The sequence below is a fragment of the Hylaeus anthracinus genome, unplaced genomic scaffold, assembly GCF_026225885.1.
Source record: "Hylaeus anthracinus isolate JK02 unplaced genomic scaffold, UHH_iyHylAnth1.0_haploid 12002, whole genome shotgun sequence".
In the NCBI taxonomy this organism is placed as follows: Eukaryota; Metazoa; Arthropoda; class Insecta; order Hymenoptera; family Colletidae; genus Hylaeus; species Hylaeus anthracinus.
In genome coordinates this window covers 9592242-9610811 of record NW_026534349.1, presented here as the reverse complement: position 1 = coordinate 9610811, position 18570 = coordinate 9592242, and the positions used below count along the sequence as shown (strand labels likewise).

General features: G+C 38.3%; 1 protein-coding gene across 9 annotated transcripts; it reads left to right on the top strand.

Annotated features, from left to right (window-relative positions):
* Positions 1 to 463: 463 nt before the first annotated feature.
* On the top strand, positions 464 to 18512 carry LOC128892102 (phosphatidylinositol 3,4,5-trisphosphate 3-phosphatase and dual-specificity protein phosphatase PTEN). 9 transcript variants are annotated; one of them, XM_054152219.1, is made up of 10 exons: positions 473 to 1106; positions 2827 to 2956; positions 3035 to 3230; positions 3390 to 3519; positions 3595 to 3873; positions 3952 to 4097; positions 4168 to 4331; positions 4401 to 4682; positions 4814 to 5000; positions 9717 to 12189. In XM_054152219.1, exons 1-10 carry the CDS (start codon positions 1060 to 1062, stop codon positions 9782 to 9784), a joined length of 1629 nt encoding a protein of 542 aa, XP_054008194.1. In that variant the 5' UTR covers positions 473 to 1059; the 3' UTR covers positions 9785 to 12189. The 9 variants fall into 9 exon arrangements, with proteins under 9 accessions (XP_054008192.1, XP_054008198.1, XP_054008190.1 ...); XM_054152220.1 differs by lacking the exon at positions 9717 to 12189 and adding an exon at positions 16682 to 18512 and having other exon boundaries at positions 479 to 1106; XM_054152217.1 differs by lacking the exon at positions 9717 to 12189 and having other exon boundaries at positions 464 to 1106; positions 3059 to 3230; positions 4814 to 8096.
* Positions 18513 to 18570: the final 58 nt, after the last annotated feature.

The window sequence follows — 18570 nt, the reverse complement described above, 5'->3', positions numbered from 1 at the left end:
CCGATATGTTTATCTCTTTTCCTTATTTGGAAAATGTTCTAAAGAGGAAAGGAGATAGACATATCGGCAAACTTCAGATTTATTCGAAGCCTAGGGTTTTGCCCATCACTACTCGTTAGATAGACCATAATTTAGAGTATTCCTCACCGATAATGAGTAATCTACGTAATCATAATGAGCGCTCATTTCCTAATTTTATCCGTTATGTATATTTTGACGTATGTAGTTCCATTATGCTTATTGTTTATTGAATAGAGTAACGTATACATGAAATCTGACATGACAGTCTTCGATATTATGTACTTTTATAATTAGATAAGTTAAATTTTATGGTAGATAGATCGCAAAACGTATCGTCGTTGAGTAGTCTTTGAACTTTTATAAGATATCTAGTTTCGAAAGTACTCTTCCTAGAAATTTCGATTGGTCGATTTAGAGAGAAACAAGTCCTTCGACCAATGGATGAGTACAAAGGAAGAGATCATTAAAAATGTTTGATTACGCGAAAGAAGTTACATCGATTGCAGAATTCGCGAGGAAGGAAGCTTAATCCTTATGATTCGGCGCGAACAATTGGGTAAATGAAAAGAAGAACGAATAATTATGGGGAAAAAGTAGACGCATGCGCAGGAAAAGTGGTACTAACAGAGCGTCTAAGTTAGCAGCGGAAGTTTTCGGGAATGAAACTTCTAGGACGAAGCCTCCGCGAGCCTCTACTCTTTTCCTCCTGCTCCTTTTGAGCGGTAAGCTACGGCTTTAAAGTCGGTGGCACACCGTGAACAGACGAGAAGAGAGAAGAATATTTTCCCAGGAGCGGAGGTAAACGCGGCAACCTAAACGACGACAGAAAAAAAGAGGCGCAATCGAGCGCGGCACGAACGCGTCATTGTGAATGGCACTGCTAGTGACAAAGGTGGCTGCGAGAGACTTTCGATTTCATATCGGATGTAAACTGTGCTCGAAATGGATGTTACAAAGAGTACTTCCGTTCGCTAATTAAGCGTGACTCTTTGTCCATTTTTCCGTTCGGTTTCACTTTGTTGGCTACTCAACGAAGAAATGCGAGCAGACGCGAAAAGAAGAACGACGGCAGCGGCCGGATTCCGGTACGATCGACCGTAAAATTCTGCAATAGAGCATCGTGGCGTTCGTTCGCAGAGTGGACTGTTCTCTGCAACACCTGCGGTGCATGATCCTATATCCTATGCATTGTTGGTGAGTGTGCGTGTCGCGATATCCGTATAACGATATACCTATTGTACGTACTACACTTTTATCTACTTTGTTAAACCGAAGGGAGCATCATAGAGATTGCTATTGTTCCTTCACGAGCGCATATGTGAATGTGTATGCGCGTTCGATGCATCTGTACGAATCGGGTATATACTCGAAAACCACTGTACCTTCGTGGTAGAACACGGATCAAAGCTCGTGCTAATACTTTGACACGATGACACGATGTGCTACCGAAACGTGATCCTACTGTGAATGGAGCTCTTTAAACGAGTTCACCTCTCGTCTCGAGTGATTAAAAGGATCTTGTTGATCGCAAGGAAGCTTGAAAAAAGTGAACCTATGGATCTCCTGGGAAATCTTCCTCGATGTTAATATTATTTCTTAGAAATTCACCGTAACTGAGAGTGCCGATATATCACGGTTGAACATGCTCCGAAAGTACTGGGCTAAATATCACGTTATACGCGAGAAAAGATTGCTTTTTTACTTTTCAAAACTAGTATGATGTCTCGAACGATTTCTTTCAAGTCTCGATGATATCCTCCGTGAACGACATGTGAACTCTTGATTAAGGAGAGCGCGAATGGTGTATTAGTGAAACTGGCATGAAAATGTACCGTGGTGTTAAGTGGCCTTTGTGATATTGCGAACGGTGCTTAACCTAACTTTTCGTCGACGCTTCTACACGGCGTTTTCTTGCGAGTAATGTTCTTTCGATATCGAACTCGTAACCAAGTGAACACGAATCGCGTAAACTTTCGTTTGTTTCTTTTTCATTTTGTTCTCTTTCATCCAGCGAATGTGATTCTTTCGTACCGCTTTTATACATGTTGTTAACTTATCGTAGAACACGAGACTCCGTGTAATCGTAATTTTACAAAGCACTGAAGATGTTTTCTCTTTAATATTTCATTTTTAGTTTGCTGTTGTACGTTACAGATATCGATTTCACAGTATTAACGCGAACGTGTTTCCGTGTAATACGTTTAATGTTTACGTTCAAATCGAAGTGTACGTTTATTTTCGTTTTTTTTCCTTCACCTTGATCGTGATATTCCTACCTCTTGCCAGTGTATGAGTATAACGTGTAACGAATTCATTGATAGTTGTTATATAGATACGGGTCAAATGTATCAATGTACATACATGTGTAACATTAATTGCAATTAGTGACAGAGTACCCATCTTATTTTATTATTTTTCTTTAGCCATGATTTTGGGTACACTTGTTATCCGATTATCAATATATTTTGCATGAAAGACTGGTTCTAACAATGTGGTAAACGTGTTTCTTTACCTTGTGTTTCTGAAGCTTCCATGAAAATCTATAATTATCGATCATCGGACAGAAACTCTTACATTGTGTCCATCTGTGTATTGTGCCGTGCAGTGTGCTCATTCTTTATGAAGTTTCACATTTGTAAGAATCACATATTAATTGTTGAGTCGAACTGGTGATGGTCATGGTGATATTAATCCTAAATTATAATCGTGCGGTAAACTATCGGGAAAACAATTAAGAACTTGGTGAAATGGATAACAGAAGGCACACATGCTCTGGGAATTGATGGGTATATGCTTTTCCTGCAGGAGACCTACAGGCAGCAGGATAAACAAAATATCAGAGCATATCTCATCGGTAACACCCCTCCATGTTTGTCTGGAGGAGCGAAGACAACCGGAACTGGGCTCTTGTGAAGCCTCTGCTCGTAAGCCACAGGTAACTTGAATGATTTTGTTCCTGAAACTTCAGATGAAAGTTCGAGTAATTGGAAGTTAAATACCTTATTCTATTCAGGCTAAAAAGTTATTTGAAAAGCAGGAAGCAGAAGAAGCGGAGACTGAATTTTTTCGAGTCGAGGAAGATTTGAAACGCACTCAGCCGAGCATGGCTAACACCATTAGTAACATGAAGATGACTAACCGTATCAAGGGGTTAGTAAGCAAACGTCGCAAGCGTTTCACAGAAGATGGTTTTAATCTTGATCTCACATGTATCCTTTTTATTGTAATCGTCGATGCTTATATCCATTTTCTACTTTTCATCTTTTAAAACATTCCATATAATTTGTCCATTTATCGTTAATTTATCATCGACGCAGCTATATTATTTCGTTGGTATTGTTCCTTAATTGCACGTATATTATTAACAGATATAAGGGATAATTTAATAGCAATGGGTTTCCCAGCTGAAAAATTAGAAGGAGTATATAGGAATCACATAGACGATGTTGTTAAGCTATTGGAATCTAGACACAAAGACCATTATAAAATTTATAATCTGTAAGTTCCAAGCAATCTACGATCATTACACGCTACAAATAAACAGAGAAAATTTCAAACCATATCGTCTTTTAGATGTTCGGAAAGGTCGTACGATTTTAAGAAATTTAAGCAAAGAGTAGCTACTTACGCATTCGATGATCATAATCCACCGATGTTAGATCAGATCAAACCATTTTGCGAAGACGTGCATCAGTGGCTCTCCCAGCACCAAGAAAACATAGCCGTAGTTCATTGTAAAGCGGGCAAAGGTCGGACAGGCGTAATGGTTTGTTGTTACCTTCTTCACACAAAACAATTTCCCACTGCCACGGAAGCCCTTAATTATTACGGAACTAAAAGAACACATGATAGGTAATTCTAAGAAGTGTTCGCTACATTCGTTGTCGGACGAATTTACTCATAATTTTATCGATGATATTTCTCATTCAGGAAGGGGGTAACAATACCTTCTCAGAGGAGGTACGTGGATTATTATGCTACTCTTGTCCAAGAAGGATTGAATTATCAACCGGTCACACTGTTATTACGAAAAATACAATTAGACCCAGCACCTATTTTTCACGGAGGTCAAGGATGTAAGAATAATTAAATGTGAAACAAGCATTCAGAGTAATATGCAGGATGATGAATACATTTTTTTTTTAGATTTACATTGTGTAATATCTGAATCCAAAAAGAGGATATTTAGTTCGGATATAGTGGAAGTGCGAAAAGGAAACCACACTGTGAGCATCGTTCTGAAAAATAGCGTCGCGTTGACAGGAGATATACGAGTGGATTTCTTTAACAGACCAAAAATGAAGCGGAAGGTAATTATGTTTATTTTAATAAAAATCGTTGCGATATAACTGAAATCGATTTCTTTGTTCCACGCGTAGGAGAAATTGTTTCATTTTTGGTTCAATACATTCTTCGTGCGGGACTACTTAACGCCAGAATACGATAACGGAGAGTTACCAGTCGAACGTTCAGCAAGGGCATTGAGTTGCGATGGTACAACTATGGAATTACCAATGGTCGTGTCACAGATGAAGGCAAGAGCAGGATCGCTGGCTAGTCTTGGACCTATGCCACCTACTCTCGTTTTAAGTATAGATAAATGGGGCTTGGATGATGCGCATAAGGATAAACACCATAAAGCGTACAGTGCAGATTTTAAAGTGAGTACATTTTTTTCTTCCTCGAAATGAACGACAACTATCTTAATCATGAACGGGGATGACTCTTTGTCAAAGACTCATCATTTCAGTTGCGCCAGATATTTTAATTTGAGTTCGCTCGAATGTTACAGGTTAGCTTATTTATGCACCAAGTGGGTGGTAGTATATCGCAAACCGTGCCAGCGACAGCGAACAGGGCGGGAGAAGGTATACAAATAGGAATGGGAGGACAAGAAACTCCCAGTGAATCCAGCGAAGCGGATAGCAGTGAATGCGACACAACCGGAGATACAACCGGAGATGAAGATGGGGAATCTGGTGAGTCCTGTGCATCTCTGGTGGTGAATCACCATCCCCTTACACATAGCAGTAGCCGTACACACGTTAGTACCCACCAAAGAGCTAGTCTCAGAGAAACTGCAAAGGGTTTGCTCTCGCGAGGGGATAAAAGTAGAAATAGTCATCGACAAAGCACTAGTAATGTGAAATGTTCTTCGGCACTCGTACGTTCAGCCACGTTAGATACATAGTATATTTACCTTTGTACTTAAAAAGTTGAGTTCTCTGAACTGGCATTCAAGCTTTACAGATTTATATAAAAAGTAAAACACTCCGAACTATTTAGCTTCTCTTTGTTATGCCAGCATGAAAACACTACTAAGCATTCGGTCAGTTTAGATGCATTAATGTTATTTTTATCATTTGAAAAGTAGATTTTTAGCGAGTTTTTAAAATTACGTTATAACGTCGAAGCTAGTTGAAAGATCTATTTCTGTTTAACAAAAGATTTTTACACTGACACGCTGTATATTAAATATGGCCATTAAATGTTCCGAATGAAAAACAATCGTAAGATAAGATGTTAAATGTTTCTTTAGTAGTGTATTTGCCACAAGTAATTTATTCTTTTTCAAAATATTAAGGTATTCGAGTACGCGGCTAGTTATGATTTTAAACTGGTTACGATTGTATTCGGTATTTATTAGCAATTATCGAGAACTGTACCTATTCTTCGACCCTTCTTTACGTTCTATCTTTCATTCAACTTTCCAACTATTTTGCTTTGTTGACTGTTAACTATTATTGCCCGGAATAGTTGAATTTAATATTAGATAAGAAAAATCGTAGCGTTCGAAATCGAGGTATATCGTCATTCAGGGTTAACGCAATTTTATAATAAACAACGTACCATAGTACGGACCTTAGTATTTGTTTTGAAATTGTATGACAGAGCCAATTTGTAGAGTGAACTTTGACAAACGTAATAGCTACGGGGACAAATGACGCGATAATTTGTACTTGTATCGATTTCACCGTTTGTGTTTGTGTTAATTGTGAAGAGAGTTGAGACGTACGAGTTAAGTATGTCCCGATTGCCTTACTCTTTGTGATCGTTAACTATTTGGAAGTAGCAAAGCTAACTTGCGTAGATTTGTGTGCGAACGTACGATTGTGGTCGAAGCTTGTAAGATAATGTTTACCTGTACAGAAAATTTCATTCTTTCGATTTTGTAACGAAAATATGTTAAACACGAACAGGCTGTGCAATTTTTCTAAACTCTTGTTTCTTGATGTCTCGGTAAATGCGATTCTCGCATCGGCGTCAAGTTATATTCTATTTCAAATAGATTATCGTATACTGTAGAATAAAGTATCGCGACGAGAAAGTAGCATCCATTCATGGGAAATTCGAAAAATAACCGACTCGGTTTACGTTGGATTAAGAAAATGTTCACGTTGTACCGGCAGCGCGTAATTTTAGAATCATAAATTATTCGCTTCCGTTCTGTTTCTTTTTCTCTGGTTTTGCAAAAGTAATTCCTGGTACTCGCGGTAAAAGTAGCATAAAATTTCCATCGAATGTACACGATGATACGTACACCGAGCGATACCGTTAAAATTCCGTTTTAAAGAAGCGGTCTTAAAACTGACATTTTGCGGGTGTTCGATCGATGTATGTAACCGTTACACTTTTGTTTCTTTTCATTTGGCATTGGAAATCGATTCAGAAATTCGTTCATTTATCGCAGCAGCTATTCGTGATTTCTCGAAACAGGCTTTCTAATAACTTAACGAAAATAAAACTGAGGCATAGATCGCGAAAGAAGGAAACAAAATATGCGAAATAATGCTTCTCGAGCAGACGATTAGCAATCTTAACTTTGTTGTGAACATTGTTACGACGCGAGTATATATACTGGTAAATAATCGCAACCTGACGATAAGTAAATTAGGGTACGAGGTCGTTATTGTTTAAAACACGACAAATGCTTTCACATAAATCCGCTCCTTTTGCGAGTGGTTATTCGTTCTCTCTCGTATGGTATTGCCTCTTTGTCGATCAATTTGTTCACACCGAAGGTACAACGATTACGCATCAACGCGTAAAGATAAAGATTAGTGTTCTTTTTTTTTTTTTTTTCCTGTAGAGTAACTTTTAATGACGACGACGACATTCTCGCTTTATTTCCGTTAGAGTTTTAAAGCAAAGACACGACCAGAAATTACTTTATACTCGTAAAAAAGAAAAACTTTAATTTATCCTTCCACGTGTAATCTGCTCGTTCGAACGTGTGATAATTTGCAATTTTTATAAGAATAAAGCGGAAGGATCACGAACGTTTTTCATAGAAATCGTGTGATTATTGTTAATGTTGTAATTACGTTGGCGGATGAAAGGCGTGACAGAGTTATGAATTTCCAAACGATAAAGAACTTTTATTACGATCGATTAGTGGATACATCTCTGAAGCCTTTTAATACAGCGTTACAATTTCGTACGTACTAGATTTGTAAATATTATAGTTAGTATTAAAGTAATTGGGAAATTTACGAAAACACAGGGGCTAGATGTTCAGATACTCGTTGAAAATTGTATCGTTTTATCGATTGGTTTATTTCTTAGATCTTTTACCGTCGTAGATTGTAGTACTTGAATGAGCGTAATAGTACTCTTTGATTTGAACGTGTAGTGCATGAGTAAGGAAATTTTGTATAGGATTCTGACAATTCGTTGTACACGTTAATGACATTTTCGACACGATCTACTCTTTCGTCATACTGTTTTAGGCATACCGAAAACGAATATCAAAGCCCCTAAACGTTTTAATTTTACTCTGATTTCTCGTATCGTTGCATGTTAATAGTTAATAATCGTAGTTTTCAGACCTTTTGTAACGTCTGAAATATGTGAAATTGATACACACAGCATCCCTATTATGTATTGTGTAACGATTATTTTGTGATACTATTATACTTATGATTATTAATTGTATCGTTGTTATATCCTTATTCTTATTCATTAATTATTCTTATTAATTATTATGACTATCATTATTATTATTATTATTATTATTATTATTATTATTACTATTACTATTGTCGCTAATAAAGTGTTAGCGGTTTTTAAACATAGTCTTATCTTATAAATATTCCTGTAACAAATATCTTTAAGGACACACAGGCACACACACACATACATTCACACGAGCGCATACACACACATATATATATATGCAATACAATAACAAAATTGTACAATTTGCAATATCTTCTACTTACGTCTTCCGATTCTCTGTAAAACGTATACTTCGATTTCCGACTATCGTCGTTGAACCATTTTGGATTTCTTTTTAGCATTCACTCGCCAGTTTCCTTGAACCTTACTTGCATCTACAAACTTCTCTCCTTTTCCATCGCTTATTGGCAAGGAAGCTCGCACATAGTTTGTAACGTCTTCTTAAATGTAGTTTTCGACTTCTGGTGATTGAGAGCATGGTCGACCAGCGAAGCATTCGAATCCTCAGATATCATTGAAATTTTCAATGCGTCTGAATAGTTAGCATTTTCTCCTTCTAATTACAAAGATGTAGTTGTACATATAACAGAATTGCGGTGACCTTGATAGCTTTAATGTTAACCACAGGCTTTCAGTCCAATCAATGACTCGAATGCAGCGCAGTTGTCCCATCGTTGGATCGAATGCCGATCGAACGACTTTAGTCGCTTTATACGCTTCGTAGAAACTGCCACCCCGCACGACTATTTTCTTCCACAGTTTGAGTCAGCTTCGTGTAGAGTTGCCAACACGAGTACGAATAGAGGATATTATGAACCTCCAGCTGTGTTACTTGCACCATACTTCTTTCGTATATATTTGAGAATCAATTTCAATGAAAATTCTTATTGTATTATCTTCAACATTGTATTCGTTCACATTTGTATCGATCAATTTTTATGCTAAGATGACTACAATCCAGGTAGTCGAATCGCTTGCATCACAGATTGAATTTTTATTTATATACACCATCAAGATTTCATTGATTATAATTGATTTTGTAAACCCTCTGTAATTTCACGTGACTCTGTCGTCACATTTCTATCATGTACACCTTTGATTCTATCATCAATATATAACTGTTGATTGGTGGTTGTAAGTAACACAATGGAATATAAAAAAAAACACCCTCTACCAGAGTGAGTATAGACGAACAAATATATAGATGACTCTTAAATGTATCAGCAACAAAGTCCAAACACAAATGGCTCGAAAAGTGGTATCAGTTTTTTCTGAAAGAGTTGGCAACCCTACACCGTTTCGAGTATCCTTCGTTCTTCTCGACGTACCGTGGATTGCACTATTTGGATGTAGTTTAATCGGTGCATCAGCTTTGTATTTTCTTTCGCATGCGCAAGTGTAAAATCAGTGTTGAACGTACTCGAACTGTACACGGTGGGGGTACGAGTGTTCGAGCAGTCCATTTTCCGCGTTTATCACTGCCCAAAACGGGTGATAAAGCGTGAAGATTTCAAGCCGAACGAGTTGCGAGATAAAGAGAACGACAGAGAATCGAACGATTTTGATGTTATATTTGCATGAAAACGGCTAGCAAGGAGGTACGACGAAGTGAGACGTTTGTACGAATGAGAACTTCACTTTGCCCTCCACCGCATAGATATTATAGTAATCGAGATATAAAACAAGCTATATGCGATAACTGACCAATTGTGTCTGTGTGTCTGTTCACCCCCTAGTGGACATGGACCAGCGTGTCGGCCGGTACCGCCTTCTCTCGAACGGAGGAACGATAGACGTTTTGTGAGTTCATCGTCGATCATCCTGATACACCTTTCGACTGCGGTGTCGACCGTATAGTCTTTATCGTTAAGTCGTTCGGACTTTACGTTCGATACGACGATACATAGAATGTTGTTAAATGGCGTGTAATAGACCCGACGAGCCAAAGAAACGATGCTCCGTAATCAACGAAAGTAGAATACAACTCCCCGACTTGACGAATCGTCACCAAATCATTCCCTTTCTCCAAAGATGTACTTGGTGGAAGAAATGTAGCGAGGTCGCGAAAACTACCGCAAACAAGGACTAGCAAAAGTATCGAAGCACAAACTGTAGCGATGGGAAATAAGAACGACAACTCGAGAGCGACCCCCTGTAGCCAACAGCAAGAATATCGTTTAAGGGTGTATGTAGTCCGCCTTCAGAAATTCTATAAAATGAAAATTATTTGTAAATTTGCCTCGATACTGTGGAACGTCGTTGATAGACATTTTATCGAATCACGCTAATTTTTGCATATGAATATTTTGCGTATGCAATAGTTAAAGATACAAATTGTTCGAGCTATCATTGTAACAAAAAAACTACCCCTACGGTGATTTTTATTTAACTGTGTTACTTCTAGATATTTTAAGTACTTTTACAAGGGCATATTTGTAAGACCTATACGAAAATGCAAGGAACGAATTTTTCCAAAAAGCTGGACTGAAACACCCGTTCTGTTACTATATTTGTTCCGCCAATTGTACATCGTTTGCGTCACGAATTTCCGTTTGAACCAGAGCTTCTTCTTAAAACAATTGTCACACGTATTTCTCTCAACATTTTTCACTCCTCGCTCCCTCTACTCTGCTGAATAGCTCTCTTCCTTCCCTTCTTCTTCGTTTTTTCCCTCAGCGGGCAAATTTCTGCTTCGTCGCACATATATGTACCGTATTGGTTTCGGAGCATGCCAAAACCATTTATCTGTTACGCGGCGATTCACCCGGACGACTCTTACGTCGATCATTCGATTCCAAAAAACATTTGACGTTCGTGTTTTTTTTCTCCCTTTCTTAAATTTCAAAGTTCAAAGGTCGCATCGTCCCCAAGAATCATCGTTACATAGGTAGTCATCCGGGTACGTCGCGTCTTCGAATTTTATTAGAATTCATGTATATACACACACACACACACACACTCGTATGGATATAAATATAAATGGAAGCTTTTCAAGAGCGAACGAAAATTTTTATATTCACGACCGACGAGCTCGTAAATTCTTGGAACGCGGTGAATTCGATACGAAAAACGATCGACAGAGATGAGCAGAATTTTTGGTTAGAAAAACCTTGACAAGTTTTGAGTATTAAATAAAAGTCGAAGAACTGTTTCGAATAGAAACTTGTTTAACCGTTTGTGTCCCAAGCAGCGCGATCGCGCTGTTGAGATTTTATGTCGGGAAAACCCACTACTCATTCAGTGAATGACGATTCTTCGACAGTGTTTTTTCAATACCCTCTGGGACTCAAACGGTTAATAAAAGGAATGTGCTACGCGCCACTGTTCTCCAAATTAGGAGTTGCAGAAAAAATGTAGTGGTAGATTTATAATCAACCATCGTGATTTAATAATTACAGGAATACCATTTTAAAAAAGCGCTTATTTTAGAAATACGTTCGTCTGTTTATTCGCAGAAAAATTGTATCCATTTTTGGCTCTCAGGTGTTCATCGATTTTCAAAAGGAAAGATGGGGATATCGAAATCACCAAAGAGAAATTACAAGCTCATCGTTTTAACGATAACGTGTATAGCACGCTCTATGTAACGCTTGTCCTATATTTTGCCGATGGATCGAAGACGATCGATGGTTATTCCCGCGACGTTAAAGTTTAGCCGTGTTTAACGCGAACGCAGAACATTAACCGGTGTCTCTCGACGAGCAATTGCGTTTGGCTGTAGGGTGACGAAAAAACTATGTTTGTATAGATTATCGATCCAGATGGAAATAACGCTGTGTAAAAAGAAGCAAGACTATTTTCGTAACATTAATAAATTGTAAGTCAATAACGACGACGACGATAACAACAAGAACAAGAACAACAATAATAATATTAATGAACAGTAACGATAATGATAGCGATAACGATATTGGTAATGATAATGATAATGGTAATGATAATGGTAAATACCTAGAAGGAGGAATGGAGTTAACGCCACTTTTCGTTCATCGCACTTTTGCGTTAGAAATTTGCTTCCTCCGTTAAAAAAAAAAAATAAAAACGGTCGGATCGATCGGAACGATTCGCTAACGCTGTAAATAAATATTTAGAGTTTAGAGGAACGAATCGATTCGGCGGGACTCGCTCCTTTTATTCGCCATTCTCGAAATTGCGCACTTCGAGTATCACGGTTCGACTCATCGAAAGATAAAGAACTTTTGATTCGTTATTCGTCGTTATTATAGGTCGTACTTAGGATTATTTAAATCGAAGAAACCTCACCAGTCCTGTCGACGATGTTTTGCGCCACTACTTTAGCCGGAATATGCTTCCAGAAAATTTTTAAAAATGTCGATGTTTTTGACTCCGAAAAAAAAAAATACTTTCTTAATACTCGGATGAAAAGTCGATCGGAGGATACAAAAGAGTTTCGAGAGTGCGAAGAAGAATCGTTTCCGACGCCGTCCTTCCTGACGTACCCACGTACTTCGCGACACGACAGCCTCACTAACTCGTTCACGTTTCTTCATCCTTCACGATCGTTTGCAATCTTCCCTTCGTCTTATAGCACGCGTTGACAACCGGAGAGGGTTAAGATTCTCATCTGAATAAAAATTTGAACAAACGACCTCTTCTTGTCGAATAAAAGTTCAGTTCGAAGTTTGCATTTTTGGAACGCTTTATTCTATAATTTAAATCATAAATGTTACGTTCTAAATGACCATTCTACATTCACATTATAGAATGAAACTGTTCAGTCGAATAAATGTCACGAATAAATCCGTATAGGTTGGTCTTGTTCATTAACCGTTATTCGGATAAGATTACGCCCATCTTCGCTGACAACGCGTTCTATTTAGCGAAGTAAACGTTAGAAGAAAACTACAAGAGCGTGCGATGTTCCTAGAGAAAGCGGAAACGAGAGTATGAAAAGAATGCTTGTCGAGCCTGATCCAAGCAAGTACATGTAACGTGCAGTGGCAAGCATATAATGCGACCAGTATTTTTTACGATATAAGTGAAATTATTTTTAATTCATAACTTTAGGATACTTGGAATATTTTATAATCTTTGAATTGTCGTTAGGAGCGTTAGGAGACATTTGCTCGCATAACGTTAAACTGAAAATAAGCGGTATAGACTTCAGACGAGCGAATAAATAGGAACCCAATATTAATATATTATATTAATTTGTATTCATAGCTGGAGGTATCCCTTCAACAATTTCTATTTTTAAAATACGCGACATATATAATAAAAATGAGGAATACATAAAGTACTTACTTAAATATACCTTTAAAATATAAGAGGAAGTAGCATTCCTATTTAAATGCTCGAAATTAACTACTCGTAATTAATGAAACAAAAAATGACAGCAATATTACCCATGGCTTCCTCGTTGTAACGACGTTTGTATAAAACTGACTAATTGAAAGAGAGGTTCGACTTTCTTTTGCTTCGTAGAACATAGTTCCGATTAGGAAGGAGTGTTCATATCTGTATGCTCGCCACTGTGTGTGCGTAAAAGCAAAGACGCTTATCGTTAAACGAAAAGTCGCACGTCTTGATGGAGAACGAACCAGGAAAACCGTTTTTACTTGAAACGTTTCGAGACGATAGGAACGACGAAGAAACGGGATGGTTGGATCGTGCCGCTTCGGAACACGGGACGTTCGAGTTCCTTCGATTTTCGCGACCGTTGTATAGTAATCGAGACATCATTCCTTCGCGAGTACATCTGTAGTTAGAGTAAGTTCAACTAGCAAGGAACGTCACACGATCGTAACATACCGATTTTTATGAAACTTTCCGCACAGAGCATCGGAATGTTAACACTAAAGTGTCTGGTAGGCTCATTTGATCTATGCGTTACAGACTTCTTTTAAAAGACTCTTAATTATTAAGAATTCTTGACGATTATTGAAATAGAGAATTAATTACATCGATAAATTTATTTGCTCTTTTCCTCTTAAAGATATAGCAATATGTACTAGAATAGATATGCATTGATCTTTGGCACACTTTTAGTGTTAAACAAGTTTTTCTTCTATATCTGCTGATCCTCAAGGGTTGAAAATTACGGAAAGGATTCTACAAAGGGATTTATAAGGAATTATTGCCTCTATGACTACGAAACTTTGTTACAGACAAAGTGGATATAATTAACTACATTTTTCAAAAAGATTGATTTAACCCACTTCTATAATGATCTCGCTTCACCCAACGAGTTTGAAGCTACTTTTTATCTCATGAGTATCAGCGGACAGACAGTAGGCGTCTAATGTTTGGCAGTGTCCTATCTGCGCGTAAAGTTTCATCGAAATGGTCGTGTTACACTCGAGCCAGGTTCCTTGCAAGGAATAGAGCGAAAGCTTATTTTTTGTAACGAAGTGTATCGATAACCTTGCCGAGACGAGTAGAAATCGATTGTGAGTCGTAGTCGTCCGAAGCCGATCGCTTCCCGACAGGCGACACGCTCGGGTGCGTCGATCGTTTGCGTGTAAATTGTTGTTTGTATTTCTAATAGTCGCAAATCGCGCGAAAAGCGACACTGTCCTTTCGTTTCGCTGGTTTAAGGTAGCACGTTCAATTCTCCCGCCCGATTTCACCATCCCGAGTGGATCCTTCGAGGGTTGAATGAAAAAGCTTCCGAGTTTTTAATTTCTGCAAAAATGAAGATATTTTTGACCTAATCGCATCGTCTTAAACCTAACTCAGAACGCGAAGGTTACTTTTTAAGAAATTTATCCTCTGCCAGGAGGCAACTATGCAACAAATTAAAGGCAAATGAGATTGTAAGTCTCGAGCATTGATTTGGTTTTTCGTTCGTTGAAATACTTAAGTTTTTTGTGGATAAAAATTAAGGGCATTTTTCATTCGACTCTTGCTATTTAGGTAAAAGGGTGATCCCGAAAGCGAGAGCGAATGGAGAAGCTCGACGAACGGGTATTGTTCGCTCTGGCGACTATTTCATATGTACCTCACCGCTCGCAGACGTAAAGTACTATCGTAAGATTATGGATTTAAGTAGAATTAGTTTACGCTACGGTAAATACGTTAGTGTGCAGTTTACGTAAAGATGTCGATAGTGTGTCGAGAGGAACGCATTCCCATAAGTTTCGAATTAATGATTCCGATATCGCGCGTGCCGCTGTTCCTGCGTTCGATTTTTCTTCCTTTCGTCGTCGAAACGAGGTATAATTGAGACAGTGAGATAAAAGGAACGGTCGCGGAAAGGTAACAGACTTGGGCGCATTCGATATAACGTTACTTGAAATATTACTTCGGATAACAGGCCATCTTCTTTCGCCACTGTATTACTTCCTTAGAAGCGCTATTGTATTCGAAATAACAACACACTTTCGAAAACAACTCTACAACTACAAATCTCTGCGCGTTATTAAAACGACGACGAAAGAAAGAAGTTCCTAATCATTTCATACTCGCAAATGATAAATAATATTGTAATTCCTGCTGTTTCAAAATTTATTTCAAGTAACGTGTAACTTCCATCGAATGAAGTAATATTTACTTCGAACGATGAAGTTGCTTTGTAAAACGTCGCAAGAAACAGAAGACTGAAATAATCGTTTCGAAAAGAAATGTTGCCAAGTCTGCGAGGAAAGAATGGGGTTTCGGGATAGAAACATCGAGTAAAAAGACGCGATCACGTCGGGTAACGAAAATCGTATTGTCCCCGAACGGATTGGTAAATTTACCTCTCTCGGACTATTTTTCTCAGTCGCAACTGTAGATCACCGAATTAACGTCAATTCACTAACGGTCGTTCGGATACCTCATTTTTTTTTACCAGCTAAAAAAAGAACGAAAACAAAAGGTAAACCTAACTAAATACGTTGTTTACCCACCTAACACCAACAATATTGCGTACGTTATGCGCGATATTGTTTTCACGCGTGACGCGTACACGCTTCTCGAGCATATTTTTTCTCGTACGGAACCCACGAATACCGTTTTATAAGTGACACCTTTTAAGATTAACTTTTATATGATTCATGCGGAATGTTCAAAAAAAAAAAAAAAAAGAAAAAAAAGAAAAGAAAAAAGAAAAAAATATATAAATAAGATGCATTATTTTCTCTGTGACACTGTATGCGAGCAAACTTGTCCAAGTTTCATCCCCTCCAATTTAACATCGGGTTTCCTGTTTGAACATTGACATACATATAAAAAGGTGTAATAAACCCGCGGAATCACCCTAACTTAATTTTTCTAACGAATCGTACTCGTGATCTCTTGAATGTCGAGCAAAATCGGAGGGCGCAAGTGAACGGCTATATCGCGTTATTTTCTTCTGTTTGTGTTGTCTTTATTTATTTATTAATTTTTTTTTTTTATTTTAAATTTCGTGTTCGACTTAACGGTGCTTTTTGTTTGTTCTCGTGGAACACGCTGGGTAAACGACTGCTTAGGGTACGAAACAAGGGAAGGCGAGAACGTAGTCGATCGCAGCGGGAGTAATGTAAATTTCGTACCGCAGGTATGCAACCCCCTTCCATCGATCGCAAGTAAAAAGAGACGCGTATCACGACCTCCGCGAGAATCGTTAATGGTATATCGCGGTCGTCGATAACGGTAACGCATATAATGTAAATATCGACGCCGGTATTTTTTGTTTCTCGATCATTTGCATTTCCCTTTCCAATATCTCTATGTGCGGCTGAAATTTTCACGAGACTGACGCTGACTCTGCTTACAGGGGAGTCGACGTATTTGTGACTTTGCGAACTAGTCTGATCCAGGCGGGGACCGATCCGAGCTAAACTCCTCTCAGAAACAGTTCACCTGACCGCAACGGATCGTCGTCTCGTTACGAGCGTACCGATCGTTCGATTACCAACGAATTCTGCCTGCGTCTCTGCCAGTTCATCGCTACGCACGCATATACTTCCGCATTCCCCTTCTTAAATGCCGGTAGAATTTTGTTATGCCTTTTGCGTTTCATTTCTCGTTTCTTCTTCTTCTTAATTATCGTTAATCGTTTGTAAGATGTCTCTCCTCGTTGGCACCACGGGCGTATCTTCGATAAAAACGCGATCGCTTCCGGCTTATCGCTGCGCAGAAACTCCATACGAGTGGAACGAAAAAAGACGGACGCCGTATTTTAACGTCGACTCGATAGAACCTCTGTTTACGCTTTTGACGATCAATGTACCATACATTGTTGATTAGTTTTAAAGTTGCCCCGAGACGATACGCATGATCACGCGTCGTTTCGTTTTTATACCGAAAACAATCGTAATATTTTCCCGCGGTCCCCACACTGACCGTACGTCGTTCGTGTGACATTTTTTTATTCGCACCGACTTAACGTTAACTTTACTTGTAGGCTCGTCGAACATTTTCTCTCATTCTTTTTCTTTCTTTTTATTTTATGTAAGAAAATAACGTTTTATTTGTATCTCAGCCAACGATTTCCACGGTTTCTTCTCAGTTCAGCGTTCAGCGAATCGAATCGAGAAACTTAATTTTCGCCTCTTTACGAATATTAACGAAGCGACAGCGGTCGCACTTACGTTACCATTAGTTGTTGCTCGATACAATTCCGCGAACGTTTGTCACATTTCTTTTTTTGCGAATTCATTGTCATCGAGCGCGAAAGGTATCTTCGCCGCGTTACGCGGCAAAGTTCTAGATCTGAAGCAACGAGGAAGATAAAAAAAGATCCATTTATCGAGCGTATTCTCCATAACCGGAAGCTTTACTGGGACCAATAAATTTGTTTGTAAGTTTTCGCGTGTCAACGGATACAAATTATAAATGTAGTTAATTACTGTAAGATCTATTTATGGAAATTTCAATTTTCTCAGCGTGCAAAGTACAAAGTAACACGACCAGATCTCAAGCATTTCCAAGTAATTGCGTTTGCTTTTTAAGAAATTGCGTATACTTAAGATGTTTTGTATAATCGTTGTTAAGCAATTAGTTAGGAAATTTTTTTTAGAACTGTTCGACAAATCTCGTTGTTTTTCCGTCGATGTCTTTAATGCATCGATGCATGGGGAAGACAATCGAAATGCAACGCGCATCAGGTTACACGCTATCTCAGACATTGCATTTTATTAAAAAAATCTTTTTTTGTTCGATTTGACTGATCTATATCAAACACATTCGCGCGGTTTGCGTTACAAAATCTTACAGGACAAGTGGGGTCGTATGAAATTTGTCTCGAATGCGACCCGAGATATGTACATACAAGAATGTAAATTTTTATAAATCTTACGATAAGAGTACAGAACAGGATTAAATTCTTTTTCTTTCATTTTATACACATTAGACAGAGTGATCGCGAGTATTCGACAAGGAAAGAATCAATTGAGTTTTGTATCTAGCTTATTTTCAATGCTGCTTGCTTCTCAACGTCGTAACAGTTTATACGAAATCGATGCGCCTTGATCGAAATGAAATTATAAACGAGATAATAATTTGGAGTATACGGTAGCGCGGTATCCTCGAACGAGGTATTACAGTTTGTAAAGTAAGAAATATCGTACAATACAAGAGAAGTACAAGTTCTTTCTACGATGCAATTTGCAACGGCACAAATTTCTTTTCACCTTTGTCGTTCTCCCAATTCGCGTTCCGCGC